This window comes from Epinephelus moara, chromosome 23, assembly GCF_006386435.1.
Source record: "Epinephelus moara isolate mb chromosome 23, YSFRI_EMoa_1.0, whole genome shotgun sequence".
Lineage (NCBI taxonomy): Eukaryota > Metazoa > Chordata > Actinopteri > Perciformes > Serranidae > Epinephelus > Epinephelus moara.
Genome location: NC_065528.1, coordinates 23,420,357 through 23,435,078, shown reverse-complemented (window position 1 = coordinate 23,435,078; position 14,722 = coordinate 23,420,357). Strand labels below are relative to the sequence as shown.

Sequence of the window (14,722 nt, the reverse complement as noted above, 5' to 3'; positions counted from 1 at the left end):
AAGTGTCACATTTATCTTGCAAGTGTACTCTTCTTCAACGTTTTGTTTACTTCCTGGATTTTTCCCACATGGAAATTCTGACCAATCAAGAGCAGCTTTCTCGCGCAAGACATTTGATCTGGTCCGCTTGTAAATGCTGCCGTGAGAACACGAACCAACTCCAGGTAACTTTGAAGGAGGTTTGAAAGCACTCAAGAGATTTCAGACGATTCCGAACACCAGTCTCCTGGGGAAAGTCCCGGGTGGCAGAGGTTTACATGATCGCAGCCTTCCTGATAACATGGGTTGTACAGGAATTACTTGCTCATGATTAACTGGGTTATATACAACTTGTTGTGCATTTACTTTTCATATCAAAACATAAGAACAGTGCATGTCCTTTTCCTCTACTTATTTTTTTCTCCTTTGAATTGTAATATGGCACATTAACTTCCTGTGTTTCAGTGATCTCAACATGCTGGCTGAGTCAGACGGTTCAGAGCACCTAGATTTCCAGGAGCACAGCAAAAGTAAGCTCAAGTATTTTTATAACTCCAATCCCAGCATGTGATCGCTGCTTCTCACTTCCTCCCCACTGCCGTCTCTGCCTTCTTAGTATTTCCCAATTAACTTTTGTCTCTTGCAATTTTTAGACTCTCTTGTCATAATGCTTTCATCTACAATTCTCTCTTTTCTCCAGCTCAGACATGTATTACTGGTGGCCTATTTCCTCTTTCTGTCTGCATTACACTAGGACTATTAGATTGTTTTAAAAAGAGCTCCCACCCTGTAAAGGTTTCCTGTCGCCCTCTCCCTGTGGATGCGTAATGATGATCTTGTGTGTCTGGTGTGACTCCCTCTAGGTGACAGACCTCCCAGGTCTCCAGGTGTTGACCCCAAGCAGCTGGCGGCTGAGCTACAGAAGGTGTCCCAGCAGCAGGCTCCCACCTCCACCTCTTCCTCCGGTCTGCCCCCCACCACCTCAGCGACCTCCAGCCCCGGTCAGCCAGGATCACCGTCCGTAAGCAAGAAACGCCACAGCAGCAAGGCGAGTCCGTTTGTCATGTTCAGCTGAGAACAGATTGAGCTCAACGTTTTTAAGAATTTGTAGTTTTCGTTGCGCCTTACAGTACATCCCTGAAGTGCAGTATCATTATGAATTGCTGGACAAATTGCTTTCTCATTATTCATACATCTGCAGTTTCCATTTAGTCCTTACAACACTGTTAACTTCCCAGTTCCCAGGGAGCTTTGGCAGCCATTATCACTGTTTAAACTCATTTCGTATTTATAGTTTCCTGTTTTCCCAGTTCAAACATAAAAGCTGGGGAACATATTTGTTTACACATTACACAGGGTTTGATAAAGGAGCTTTATATCAGAGGCTGATGAACAGCCTGAGATGTCAGGTTGTCACATGATATTTTACCAATCTAGCAACTTTTCATCTGTACAAAAAACCTGCTAACACCGGCTAACATGTGGCTTCTTTATGTCATGGGAAAGGTTACAATCAGCATTCAAACCTTGGTCAAATGACACTGCAGGAGTCACAAGTATTTATCAGCTCCAGCTCTGATCAGCGTTGATGGAAACACAACACCCGGTTGAACGCATGAATTTTAGCCCCTTTAAGCAGGATTTATACTTGTGTGTCAGTGCTAAGCAGAGCCTACACCGTAGCCGATGCATATGGCCTACGCTGTTGTGAGCATTTATACTTGTGCGGTGGAGTGTCTCTTTGTCACTCTGCAGTTACACCTCCAAAACACTAGTGTGGCGGGGTTTCTGTGAAGTGCTGTAAAGTTTAGTTGATTCAAAACACACATTAAACATGGCTTACAGAGACAATTTCAAACGCAAGTACACAAATCAGCTTCACTATAACTCAGACAAACACTTGTCTTTATCTGGACACATTTTCCCCACAAATACAACATGCTAATGTTTTTAACACAAGCCTATGCCAATTTACATTGTATAATTTAGCCTAGTGGCTAGCGGACTTTTCCTCTACTCATATGAAGCCAGGGACAACAGCAACATTTAACAAAGGTAACGTTACAAAATTCGTCTCCATTACAACTCACAAGGTTCACTGACAAAACAACTGTCTTATACATTATACATGTTTTCCAAACAAATATAACATGCTAACGTTATTAGCACAAGCCTATGGCATTTTACATTGTATAAATTAGCTTAGCAACAAGCGGAGATTTCCTCTGCTCATATGAAGCCAGGATAAATCACACACAAGACTTAAAATGCTGTTTTTCTGGAGGCTTTATTGTCTTCACAATTTATTGTTTCTTATCTGTGAAATTAAAGGAAATAAAAGCTTCGTTTCCACTGAGGGAAATGTTTTGAGGGAGGGTCATGCCTTTACCATCCAAGAAAAAAAAAATGTCATCTGGTTCCCCACCTGTTAACACCGTTAGCTCTGTCAGCACTTTTGCTATTGTTAGTGCTGTTTGCACCGTTAGCTGCCGGCTTAGCCACCTCCATGATGAGAACCATGTGCAGACAACCTCTGAATCATAAATACGCTCTGAAAATCACATAGAGCTCCTTTAAAATCTGCCTCATAGGACAGCTCTTCTTTTATTATCAATATAACATTTAGCAAAGAATTGTTATGTTAGAATTCACCACTTATAATTTACCTAAAATAAAAAGTAAAACATGCATTAAGAGTTTAACTTGATTAGCCTCAAGCACTGCAGGAAGCACAGCAAAGTATTTATTGTACATAGTGTACAGTATGAACACCCACCAGATCCACCTACAGCGGTATCTAAGCATGTTGCTTTTATTTCTTACAGACTGCAGAGGGAACGAAAACCCAGTCCCACCCCGTCTCCGGAGAGATCCAGGTCTGTGAAACAAAAGGATGAGCTCTGCCACGTTTAAATTTAGTTGATATTTTAGATGTAGTACAGAATGTGATCACTGTTAGTTTTACTGTGTCTTTCCGCATTTCAAAAAACATTAGATTTAATAAATATACCGAGTAAAGTGAGTTTCACATAGTTCTCTCACACTGTTTCTCTCCACGGATGCATTGGAATCCATTGTAATTCAATGTGTTTCTTTCCGCAGCTTCAAATCCACTACGACAAGCAGCTTGGCAACTTGATCGTCCACGTCCTGCAGGCTAGAAACCTCTCCCCGCGGGACAACAATGGCTACTCTGACCCGTTTGTTAAAGTGTATCTCCTGCCAGGGAGAGGGTGAGTCAAGGGCCTGGAACCTGCGAGCACACCTTAAGTAGTTCAGAACAGGAGCAAGGCCATTTTAGGATGAATGATACAGAATAAGAAAAGAGTGTGTAAAATGTGACTGTTCTTATAGTTTACTGTCTTTTTCAGCCACTTTTAGAGAAGGAGTTTGAGTGATACACCTGCTTAGATATCCCCATTTTACATCCAGGCTACAAAGGTAGCCAGTTCGTTAAGCTCAAACCTAATTTCCATTCATTTTAAAATCGATTTACGATTGATTTTGGCTTACCATGACATCTTTCAGTGTGCAGCACATGGCCTGTCTTTGGTATCAGTTCCATAGCACCTACACACTACACATCAGGTCCATCGTATGCTATGTTTTATAATGTAGTTCCAGCAGTATGTGATATGAACTTCCTGTTACAGCACTCATCAGCCCATGAATGACACAAACATTATGTAAATGATATGAAGTTGCTGGTGTACTTGTGCTGATGTCGCCCCCGTTGATGGGAGCTCTACTGTAGGTGTGAGTGCAGTCAAAATCAATAGCTCTCATATTTACCTGCAATACGATCCACACTCTCTCATAAGTCCAGAGCTCCCTTTCCCACTGTGATAGCACTGTAATGTAATTGACTCCCACCTCCTCTTCTGTTTGAGGTCCCTTGAGAGAGTGTTTTTATTTTTTTCCTGGGATTGTTTCAGATAAAAGCAGTAATATACGTTTGTCGGCTTTGCAGCCGCCACTCTCACAGGCCTTCAGTCTGACATGTGCAGATGCAAACACCACTGTGGGGTTTTTAGACAGGCAAAGGGTTATGCTAAAGGTTCTGGGAGAGCGGCACCCACAAGCCCCGCAGCCGCCATAGTGGAAGTGGTTACGGAGACATGCACACTTATAAGCACATGCGTGCAAATACCCGTGTATATGCTACATGTGTGTATACATGGACATGCTCACAGCTGTCAGAGCACCGACTGCAATCCATACAGAGGCTTTTCAGTTGCATCACAGATCTCCTGGCAACCACATGGAGCTGCTGTAGTGAAACGGGTGGTTATAAATAAGATTTTAATACATAGGAACCGGGACAGAAGGGGAAATGTCGTGATTTGGCAAAAGTAATACATGTCAGCATGTATAAAGCGGAGTTATGCTTCTCCAGGCTGCGCCTAAGTGACATGGGTCTCAGCAGGGGACATGTTTGCGTGTGTGTTTCTGTCATACCTGTACGGATTATCAGGTTTAGCAAACAACAACATAGAAGAAAACATAGGAGGAATCAGGAAATCAATACATCTTGGAGACAGTGTAAACAAATGTCTTTATCTGTGAGACAAACATGAAAGAATCTGTATCACCCTATAGGAAAGAAGACATTTCTCAGGTTATTGAACATGATCTGAAGTCAAAATGCAATGCATGTAATTTACCTGAATATCCAAAGGTAGATTATCATTTGTGATGGAAATGTGGATCACAAGAAGAAAATTTTGTTCATAATTCTGCATTCAGTTAAATGTACATTTCGAGTAAAATAGACATAATTGAGGTGAGTAATGTCTTAAACTGATTAGAGACATTGAATTTACAGAATCAACCACACATTGAATGAACAACCCAACCAACAATTGTATGTGGGGCCCAAGTGGGTACAAAATGGGCTGAAAACTGGGACCCATACGACATTGTCCATTCTATATTGATCCCGTGCAAATTGACCTATGGCTAAGCCACGCCTCATCCACTCACTCAGACAAACTATCAACATTCAGTGACCGGCGCTATGGCAGGTGTCACAGTACACGGCATTTCGCAGGAGGCAACTGATGATTTTTGGAGACATAACGATCAAATTTTGGTGCATCACAGTGCCACTGAAGTTAAGGTTTTTGGCTCAGAATATGAGAAAAGGATAACGGCCTTTTTACCATCTTTACCAAGAGTGTCTTTCCGTTAGTTTGGTGCTACAGTATTTACACTGAATCATTCAGCATAACGTTTGCCAACCTTTGTTATCTCTGCGATTACAGATAAGTTAATGAAGCTATGCTCCAGAAGTTAGCTTAGCTAGCTTAACTAGAGCCCTTTGGACAACAGCTAACAATGATGTACGATCACCAAAGTACAAAACTAGAACAAAATAGGCTAATGAACTCCCAGCAAACAAGGTGACATGATGAACAACGCAGCTAGGAGCTAACGTTAGGCTAACTTTAGCTAACGTTAGCTAGAGATGTTAAAGATAACTTTATATTTCTTTCCAGCAAAGTGACAATATGTTGCCTCAAACACAATGTTGACTTACCTTAGAACAGATGTAGACATCATTGTTAATCTTATTCACGTTGAGTTGATGTTGTGGTCTAACGTTACCACACAACTTTATCCAAAGGAGACACTTTTCTCGGTTGAGATGTGGTTTAAAGGGTAAAAAATACACCTCGTCGCCCAGCCTCTCAGGATATCTTGTGTCGGAGTTGCATGTACCCCATGCACACCGTTTGAACATTTTTAAACATCAAATCTCAGAAAAAGCTCATAAAACCGAACGAAACGGACTTTCTGTAATTCAATGGACATCCAGGCAGAGAATGTCCGAGTGTATGGGAATGGCTATACGCACTGTGATTGACTCATCGCGTTTGAGGGCGGGGCTTAGCCATAGGTCAATTGCCCACATGGGTCGGTTCACCCAAGTGAGCTCCACACCGGTTATGCTAGGGCTAACCTGGGTAACAACTGTGATGGGCCCAAAATGGGTACCTTATCTGGGGCTCACTTGGGTAAACCCACTCATGTGGGTAATTGACATGGGGTCAATATGGAACCTGTGAACAGTCAGTGGTTTAGTGGAGGGTATACCCAGGTATACGGGGTATACACACTTCGTTTTCTATCCAGTTACAGTATACCCACCTATCAGCTAAAAAGCCATTGTAATATATAGGAGAGTATGCCCACTTCCTCATTAGTAACATCTACCTAGTAGTACACCCACCTCATCAATTACCACTACACCACTGTGAACAGTCCTATATAGGATGCATTTTTCAGCCCATTTTGTACCCATATTGGCTCCACACACAGATGTCAGTTGGGAAATTCCTTTCAATAGGTTGATTGACAGCATGTCTGGGTCTGGCTCCCAAACAGTAACATAAGATAGCCAAGTAATCAACCGCATGGTAAATTATAACATTAAACACATTTGCTTTATGAGGAAAATATATGATTGCCTTGGTTTTTCGGTAGACAAAGTTAGTTAAAGGAAATGGCCACTTTAGAATGAAAATGTAGGCAGTACTTACTCACCCTCATGCCGACAAGAAGTCCAGTGTAGTTTTTTAATCCACAAAACTCGTTCGGGATATAGGAGGATAACAGCTAGCCAGATTTTTCCATACACTTGAAGTGCACGGAACCCACATTTTGAAAATGTAATAAAACTCTGCTACTGCATTTCAAAAACGTCAGATCAGCTCGTCTGTCGTAATCCAAGTGCCCTGAAGCCCCGGCATGCAAAACTGACTTGAAAAGACGTAATTTACTCCACTTTTATAGCATCATTTCTCACCGTGGTCAGTTAGCCTGCGGGCATGCTGTGTTTACATGGCAACTCGCGCGAGACTCGAGAACTAGCACCACCACTAGCCATCAGCCATCATGATGCTACAAAAGTGGAGAAAATTACGTCTTTTCAAGTCAAGTCTTTTCAAGGCTTCAGGGCACTTGGATTACGACGGATGAGCCGTTCTGACGTTTCTGAAATATATTAGCAGAGTTTTAATACATTTTCAAAATGTGGGTTCCGTGCACTTCAAGCGTTGCTGTTATTCCCGGCTAGCTGTTATCCTCCGATACCCCGAACGAGTTTTGTGGATTAAAAAACTACACTTTGTCGGCATGAGGGTGAGTAAGTACTGTCTGTATTTTCATTCTAAAGTGGCCATTTCCTTTAACACCTACAGAAGAATAAAAAGCATCCATTATTATAGATGAGCTAAGTTACTTTACAAAGCCTCGGAGATAAAACAATGGTACTAAAACGATGAATGAAACAATCCACATGTTGCTGTTTTTCATTTACTTAGGTGAAATTGAAGTAAGGTAATGTAGATTGACCTTCACTGAATGCATGCACACTCCTATGGCGATGGTCACACTTTCTGTCGGAGCATAACTACCTTCGCTTTAAGCCTTTACGCAAATCTCTACAGAAGCATAACTCCTGCTGAAAGTGCAAAGTTTGATAAATTATCGTACATTAGTGTCCAAATTTGGCTTGTTCTGCAGGAATCTGTCGCACTGTAACGTGGTATCAGCCAAGATAGTGTTAATTGCTGTGATTTTCACATTTTGAAAAACAGTCTTTCAGCTCTACACAGTCGTGCTATGTAAAGAAATGATGATTTTACAGCTAACAAACTATGTAAACACAAATTAGATGGGATTTTGTGTTTGCACACAGAAGGATGCAGCTCCAGTCGTAGCACCGAGGAAGATTTATAAATGCGACCAGCTGTCCACAGCTGTTCCACGAGCAGCAGATCTCCACCACGGTTGCCAATGGATGCGTTACATCACCTGAAAGCCCTCTCAACACAACTCATGAGACACTCAAGCACAGATTCAATCCACCGCTGCAGCACACCACAGTCCCCCGCTCTTGCCCTTGTCCTGAACACGCACTCAATGAATCACACTCTGAACCTAAACCTACAATAATCTCCCCTTCCCACACACACACACTCACAGTCCACAGACACTCTTTGACCCCCCTCCCTCCCTCTGACGATTGTTTCTGTATGTTGTTCTCTATATTTAATGCATGCTGGACCCCCTCAGTCAGGTCATGGTTGTCCAGAATGCCAGGTATGTGACTTGACCACTTTGGTTCTGTTTTGGTTGAAATTTGGTGGACAGTTTGGTGGAGGTAACAAAACGTCCTAAATTTGTTTTCGGAAGCTTGTTGATACAAATCAGTTTGTTTAGTTCCACTAACTCCCTTAAACTGTGCATTTTCCCCCGGTCCCCATATTCTCATGATGTTCCACCCACCTTTAGGCCTAGTAGAATACCTAAATATCTTCTCATCTCCTTAATATAACATTAATAAACGTATATTCCCCTGTGCTGATGATTAACATTTTCCCGGCTGACTGTTGTGTTTTCCTGGTAGATGGTCTGTTTTTGTTCCCATTGTAATTTGATATCCCAACATTGAATCTGACACCCTTTAGTTTGTCCCTGTTTTGTGATTTAAAACCCCTCAGTAATGTCCTACATCGTGCCCTGACATCATACCGTACCTTCGATGCCCCGTCACATTCAGTACACACTCCCATTATTTTGCTATGCAGTCCTTATCCATCCCATTATTTTCTAATATACAGTAGATTGTCCTTGTCTTTACCAAACTAACTCTGACAGACTTACCCATATCCTACAATCTTAACTCTAACCCCACACACTGCAAAAAACATCCACCTTAACAAGTCATTATGTTCCAGTCAGTCTGCTGTGATGTAAAATACTTTCTCCTAAAACAGGTGAAGTCAGACTGCAAATTTACATCTTCAAGGGTTTTGCATTGGCGCTTAACAAAACAAGAATTAGGTCGACACTTTCACCTGTTTTAGGACGTCAAATTTTTCTGAGACTAAATGACTTGATGGACATCAAAGTGGACTTTTTTGCAGCCCGCCCTGACATCGTACCCTGCCGTCCATGCACGTAGGCCCATACATTGTTGCCGTTCGAACAATGTGCATCACATTCATTCTCTCCCTTCTACTGTCTTACATTGTGCCCAATATATTGTGCTCACTGCATTGTGGTGGTCCGCTTTCATTCAGGGCTTTTGCGTGTCTGTTACCAAGTTTGTCTTGTTGTGATGTGTTCCCCCAGTGCTGAGAACAAGAGGAGGTCCAAACACGCAGGAAAGAGTCTCAACCCGGAGTGGAACCAGACTGTCATCTATAAAAACATCCACCTGGAGCAAGTATGTGGTCATACACAAATTTCTTGCAGGCACAGATGCACACGTCCAATGTCACAGACCTGGGTCGTATTATCTTAAAGACCCCCTCTAGTGAAAATCAAGTTCTTAACCAGACTTATGCATATGGGGTTTTGTGTATGCCATTAGACATATCATGAGCGAAATAAGCTGTCAACGCCATGGCTGAGCATTTCTGCCTTGGAACTGCAGTGTATCCATGACAGTCTTAACAACACAGACTCTGAAAGCCAGGGTTTGTGACATCACACACCTAAGGAGCCAATCCTGTCAATTTGCAGGGTGGAGCTTTCCATATTAGCATCAAGTTACTGCGAAACAAGAATTATCAGAGGAGAAGCCACGCTATGTATCTGTATGTTGCCGGCTAAGTTCCACTTTTTCTTCAACTTGTCAGAGCTGGTGATCAGGAACGAGGTTTATTGTACATTAGCAACACGTTATTAGCTGTTTGATACCATAGTCAAGCTAATCGGTTAACCACTGGAAGTGTTTTTGACCAGTTACACATGTTGGTCTATGGGTTAATTCCGCTACTCATATGTACTACATGGTGCACCATCCGGGGCTGGTGGGGGACAGACAGCTGGCTAGCTCTCCACTGGATAGCTAGCCTTGGCTGCAGCTGCGCTTCCCTGGGTCAGGCGGGGGCTAATTCATTCGGTTATAACTGCTACTACCAATGCCATCCTGGCCCAAAAATGTTGCCGGGGAAACATTGTGCCTACCCTCCAGTCTTCCCCTAGGTCGCCCGGTGAGTAAGTAGCTCAATTTTGATCTGCAATCCCCCTTTAGCATTGCTAACTAGCACTGTTAGCACTGTTAGCAGCGTCAGTATCCTTGTGGTGCTGAAATAGTTAACAATGCTAAAGGGTTTTCGCATCTCAAAATAATGCCACTGACTTACCAGGGCTACCTGGGGGAGACTTGAGGGTGGCCACCATGTTGCCGCACCAACATCATCCCACCACCTGGACAGTGTTAGCAGTGGTAATCGCGAATGAGCTGCGCCACTAGCTAACTTAGCTCCCATCTAACCAGGGTGGTGCAAAGGCCAAGGCTAACATTAGCTAACCAGTGGGGACCCGAGGGTGGGTAGTGGGCACTGTTTTCACAAATTAAAATGGCTAGCTGGCTGTCTGACGGTAAAGCAAACAGGAAGTAAGATAAAAGGCAAGATATTTACACAACGTTTTAATGAGTTACATCTAAGCCATTTTAAGTCATGAAGGGATGTCAGGAGAGGAACTTTAAATGACTGTGTATTTATAACCTGACAAAGGAATACTTTCTATAACTCCCCAATAGTCAGTGTATGTCAGGCAAGAGAGCTCACAGTGTCCATGTTAAAGCGATGATAATGCCTCGTCTCTGCTGGCATGCCTTCTAGCATTGTGGCCATTGGTTTTAGCGGAGCAGATGGATATGCCATTGGGATTTAATTATATCATTTTAGATCCCATTTTAGATGCATTGGACCCATATCAGTCAGAGCAAATCTGTGGACTTCTGGTGTCTGTTGTTTTAAGCTGCTGGATGTCTGCTCCCACTTTAAGCCCCGATCATATGTTTCCGTCTTTAAGGTTTATTTTTGCTTTTTCATTATGCGCCCAGCCAAGATAGTTAGTCATTATAAAGACGAACTCTTTGACTGTGTGTGTGTGTGTGTGTGTGTGTGTGTGTGTCAGCTGAGGAAGAAGACCCTGGAAGTGAGCGTGTGGGACTACGACAAGGGCTCCTCGAATGATTTCTTAGGGGAGGTAAAAGCACTGACAGTATGTTCAGCTCACTGGTGTACAGATACATGTTTTATGCATATGCCTATTAAAGAATTGTGTTTGTTCCCAGGTTCTCATTGACCTGTCCAACACAACCCAGCTGGACAATGTCCCGCGGTGGCTCCCCCTGAAGGAGCAGAGCGAGGGGGACCACCACCGGCGCTCCCACTCAGGACAGGGCCGACACGGTTCCTCCAAACCCTCGTCGCAGCATTCCTCCCCTAAAACCGCCGGCTCCGCACATGACAATCAGGATTCCCCAAAATCATCTGTCATCAAGAGCCGAAGCCACGGGATCTTTCCAGATCCGGCAAAGGGTAGGACACGATGAACTTCCCTCACCTGCTCGACTTTCTCACTATCATCCCCTAACAAACCGTCTGTACTCTGCTGCTTCTGCTGTTTCCCTCTTCTCTCCTTGTCTTCTTGTTTTTCTCTCCTCCTCGCACTCTCTCTCTTACTCTGTCACTGCTTCTCTCGTCTGTTTCTCCCCACTATCTCGGTGTCTGTGCGCCTGTTTCTCTCTCACAGTCTTTTCCTTCTACCAGCACCTTCCTATGCCCATTTTTGCGCCCCCATCGTAGCTTCAGCTTCATGCTTTTTGCTTTCTCATGGTCTGTTTTCTTGGTTGCCATGATGTCACCCAGCTCAGAGGCCTAGCCTTAGCTTCCCTCTATCTTTCTTCTAACACAGAGGGTAACAGGGCCGTGGAAGGCTTTGAATGCACCCCTAATGTAGCAAAAATAACCTTCAAATTTAATGAGGATGCTTTGAGATCATAGACGTATATAAGGCAGTTACTATGGCTGAATTAGCCACTGATGGTTACACAAGTTAAGTAAAGTTAAAGCAGCTTTTTTTGGTAATTTGGTGAATCTGGTTGTTTTAGACACGCAGGTGCCCACTATCGAGAAATCTCACAGTAGCCCTGGCACATCGAAGCCTTCCCCGTCCGAGGGCCAGAGCCAAAGCCACAGCCACGGACACAGCCAACACTCTCGCTCGCACGGCGCTTCACGCTCCAGCAAAAGTGCCGCGCGGCAACACCATCAGGACGGCGGCGCAGGAAGCAGCGGAGGCGCTGCCGTAGCGACGGGCGATGCCCCACAGCAGTCACAGCAGCAGCCGCCGCCGCAACGCCTCCAACCAAGTAAACCAAGACGCAAATAAAGCCCACGCAGCATGGCCTCCTCGCACTCATCTGTTCTACCTTCTGTTATTTTTTTTCTGTTCCTTTAGTTTCCTTTCTTCTATTCTTGGTTTCCCTTCACCCTTTTACACCCTCTGGTCCTCTCCCTCCCCCGTTGTATTCACAGTGTGTCGACCTCTCACCGCTTCTCTTCTGTATGTACTCACAAGTGTGTAGAGCCCTCACCTGTACTGTAGCACACTGTCTTTGACCTTCTTAAGTTTTCCTTTTTTAAAGAACCCAAAGAGGCGTAATGGTTGCTTATGAAGGCCAGTTTAACCACTTTAAAACCAACTAAACAGGCAAAAATGTATTCTCTAATATTACTTTAATATAAAGTTAAACAGAAATAATCGCTTTTACCTACGTTGAAGTATTTCCTTTCTGTTTTAAATATAGTAGCCTTACATATGATGACAGTATGGCAAAAAAAAGTCATATCTGAAACAGTGACAGCAGAGTTACACAACATATTCTGAAGGAACAAATCAGCAAAATCTGTCAGTAACTGTCAGCTCCAGCTCTCTCAAATGACAAGACTAGCAAATTTTGTTGCTACAAGTTCAGTTAATGAAGCTGAGTTCGCCGGAAAGAAGTTTCTGCCTACTCGAGAGGTTTCTGCCGCCAGGTAGCAGTTACACATTTTGGACTGATTGATCCAAACAGTGAAACAGAAGAAAGTTGCAATCCCACCCCCGCCTCCCCCGAAATATCATTAACCTCTTTTGGTAGTTTTCTTTTCATTTTATTTTTTGGACTTCTGTTTTATTTCCTTTTTTTGTTAACAAACAACGACCAGCTTTTCTGAAGCTCCTCCACTGAGATGGCTGTGCATGCAGTCCGCTAACACCCCCCTTTTTTGTTTGAACAACTATCGGACTCACGATGCACCTCAGTCGATGCTGCACAGCCCGCCTCTTAGTGACATGCAGGAGGGGGGCGAATGTGCACTGCACACTGTGGCTGCATGTGATTGACAGTCAAGCTGGTTGCCATGGTGAAGATAAACCGCTCTCTGAATCTCCATCTCGCTCCTCCCTCCTTCCATCTTAAAAAAACTTCGACCCCCATGACCTTTGTTTCCTGGCGTTGACCCCTCTGACACCTGACCCTGCGCAAACAAACCAGGCCAAAGAGGCCGCCTCTCGCTGAGGCACCAGAGACACAGCGTAGTGGGCGTGCTCACCATACAGAGAGCCCAGTCTGATTGGCTGCCGGCCCTGCCATCGGTTGTGTCGGCCAAAGGGAGCAGAGCAGACGGCCGACACCTGACCCTCAGGAAGGCTGTGTCAGAAGAGAGGCCGCAGAGCATCGGAGGTGAGAGTTTGCCCAAGAGTCTCCTCTCTGTCGTGTGACTGACGCACAGATGGAGCACGGAGAGAGAGAGAGAGTGAAAGAAAGAGAGGATGCGATGCTACTAACGCACACCTGCAGAAAGAGAGAGGGGAGTCTTACAAGCTAAAAAAAAAAAAGAGCCAGGAAGACAGAGAGAAAGTTGCACCACATCACCAGAGATTCATGCAGCGAGACACGCTTTTCTTAACGGCCCCCAACACAGCTCACTAATACCAGGAAATGAATGTCTCAAACTGTCGTGTGAGTCACTGAGAGTTAACACAGTGCTGCTGCCACGTCTGCTGCGTCATGACCATGGATGGATTACTGAACGGGCCTACCGGGTATAGAGCCAGGGGCCCAAAGTGTCAGAACACACAAAATGACTACAGAGAGACACAAAACAACTACAGAGAGACATAAAGTAACTACAGAGAGACACAAAGTAACTACAAAGAGACACAAAATAACTAAGAAATAGGCAAAACAACTACAGAGAGACACAAAATGACTACATAGAGACGCAAAATAACTACAGAAAGACACAAAACAACTACAGAGAGACACAAAATGACTACAGAGAGACACAAAACAACTACAGAGAGACACAAAATGACTACAGAGAGACGCAAAATAACTACAGAAAGACACAAAACAACTACAGAGAGACACAAAATGACTACAGAGAGACACAAAACAACTACAGAGAGACACAAAATGACTACAGAGAGACGCAAAATAACTACAGAAAGACACAAAATAACTAAGAAATAGGCAAAACAACTACAGAGAGACACAAAATGACTACATAGAGACGCAAAATAACTACAGAAAGACACAAAACAACTACAGAGAGACACAAAATGACTACAGAGAGACACAAACAGCTACAGAGAGAGACACAAAATAACTAAGAAATAGGCAAAACAACTACAGAGACACAAACAGCTACAGAGAGAGACACAAAATGACTACAGAGAGACACAAAGTAACTACAGAGAGATGCAAAATGACTACAGAGAGATGCAAAATGACTACAGAGAGACACAAAACAACTAAGAAATAGGCAAAACAACTACAAAGAGACACAAATTGGTGACACAGAGACACAAACGAACTACAAAAAAAAGAGGCAAAGCAACCATAGAGATATGCAAAGCGACTACAAAGAAAAACAAATTGACTATA

The 14,722-nt window shown here is 43.6% G+C and overlaps 1 protein-coding gene across 3 annotated transcripts in view; it reads left to right on the top strand.

Annotated features, from left to right (window-relative positions):
• pcloa (piccolo presynaptic cytomatrix protein a) overlaps positions 1–14,722 on the top strand; it is an 88,472-nt gene that overhangs the window by 60,638 nt on the left and 13,112 nt on the right. For all 3 annotated transcript variants that reach the window (XM_050036722.1, XM_050036721.1, XM_050036720.1), the window contains 8 exons: positions 445–509; positions 843–1,027; positions 2,805–2,855; positions 3,082–3,212; positions 8,059–8,085; positions 9,121–9,214; positions 10,921–10,992; positions 11,081–11,327. In XM_050036722.1, the coding sequence (XP_049892679.1) occupies positions 445–509; positions 843–1,027; positions 2,805–2,855; positions 3,082–3,212; positions 8,059–8,085; positions 9,121–9,214; positions 10,921–10,992; positions 11,081–11,327 (872 nt within the window). The remainder of the gene's footprint in view (positions 1–444; positions 510–842; positions 1,028–2,804; positions 2,856–3,081; positions 3,213–8,058; positions 8,086–9,120; positions 9,215–10,920; positions 10,993–11,080; positions 11,328–14,722) is intronic.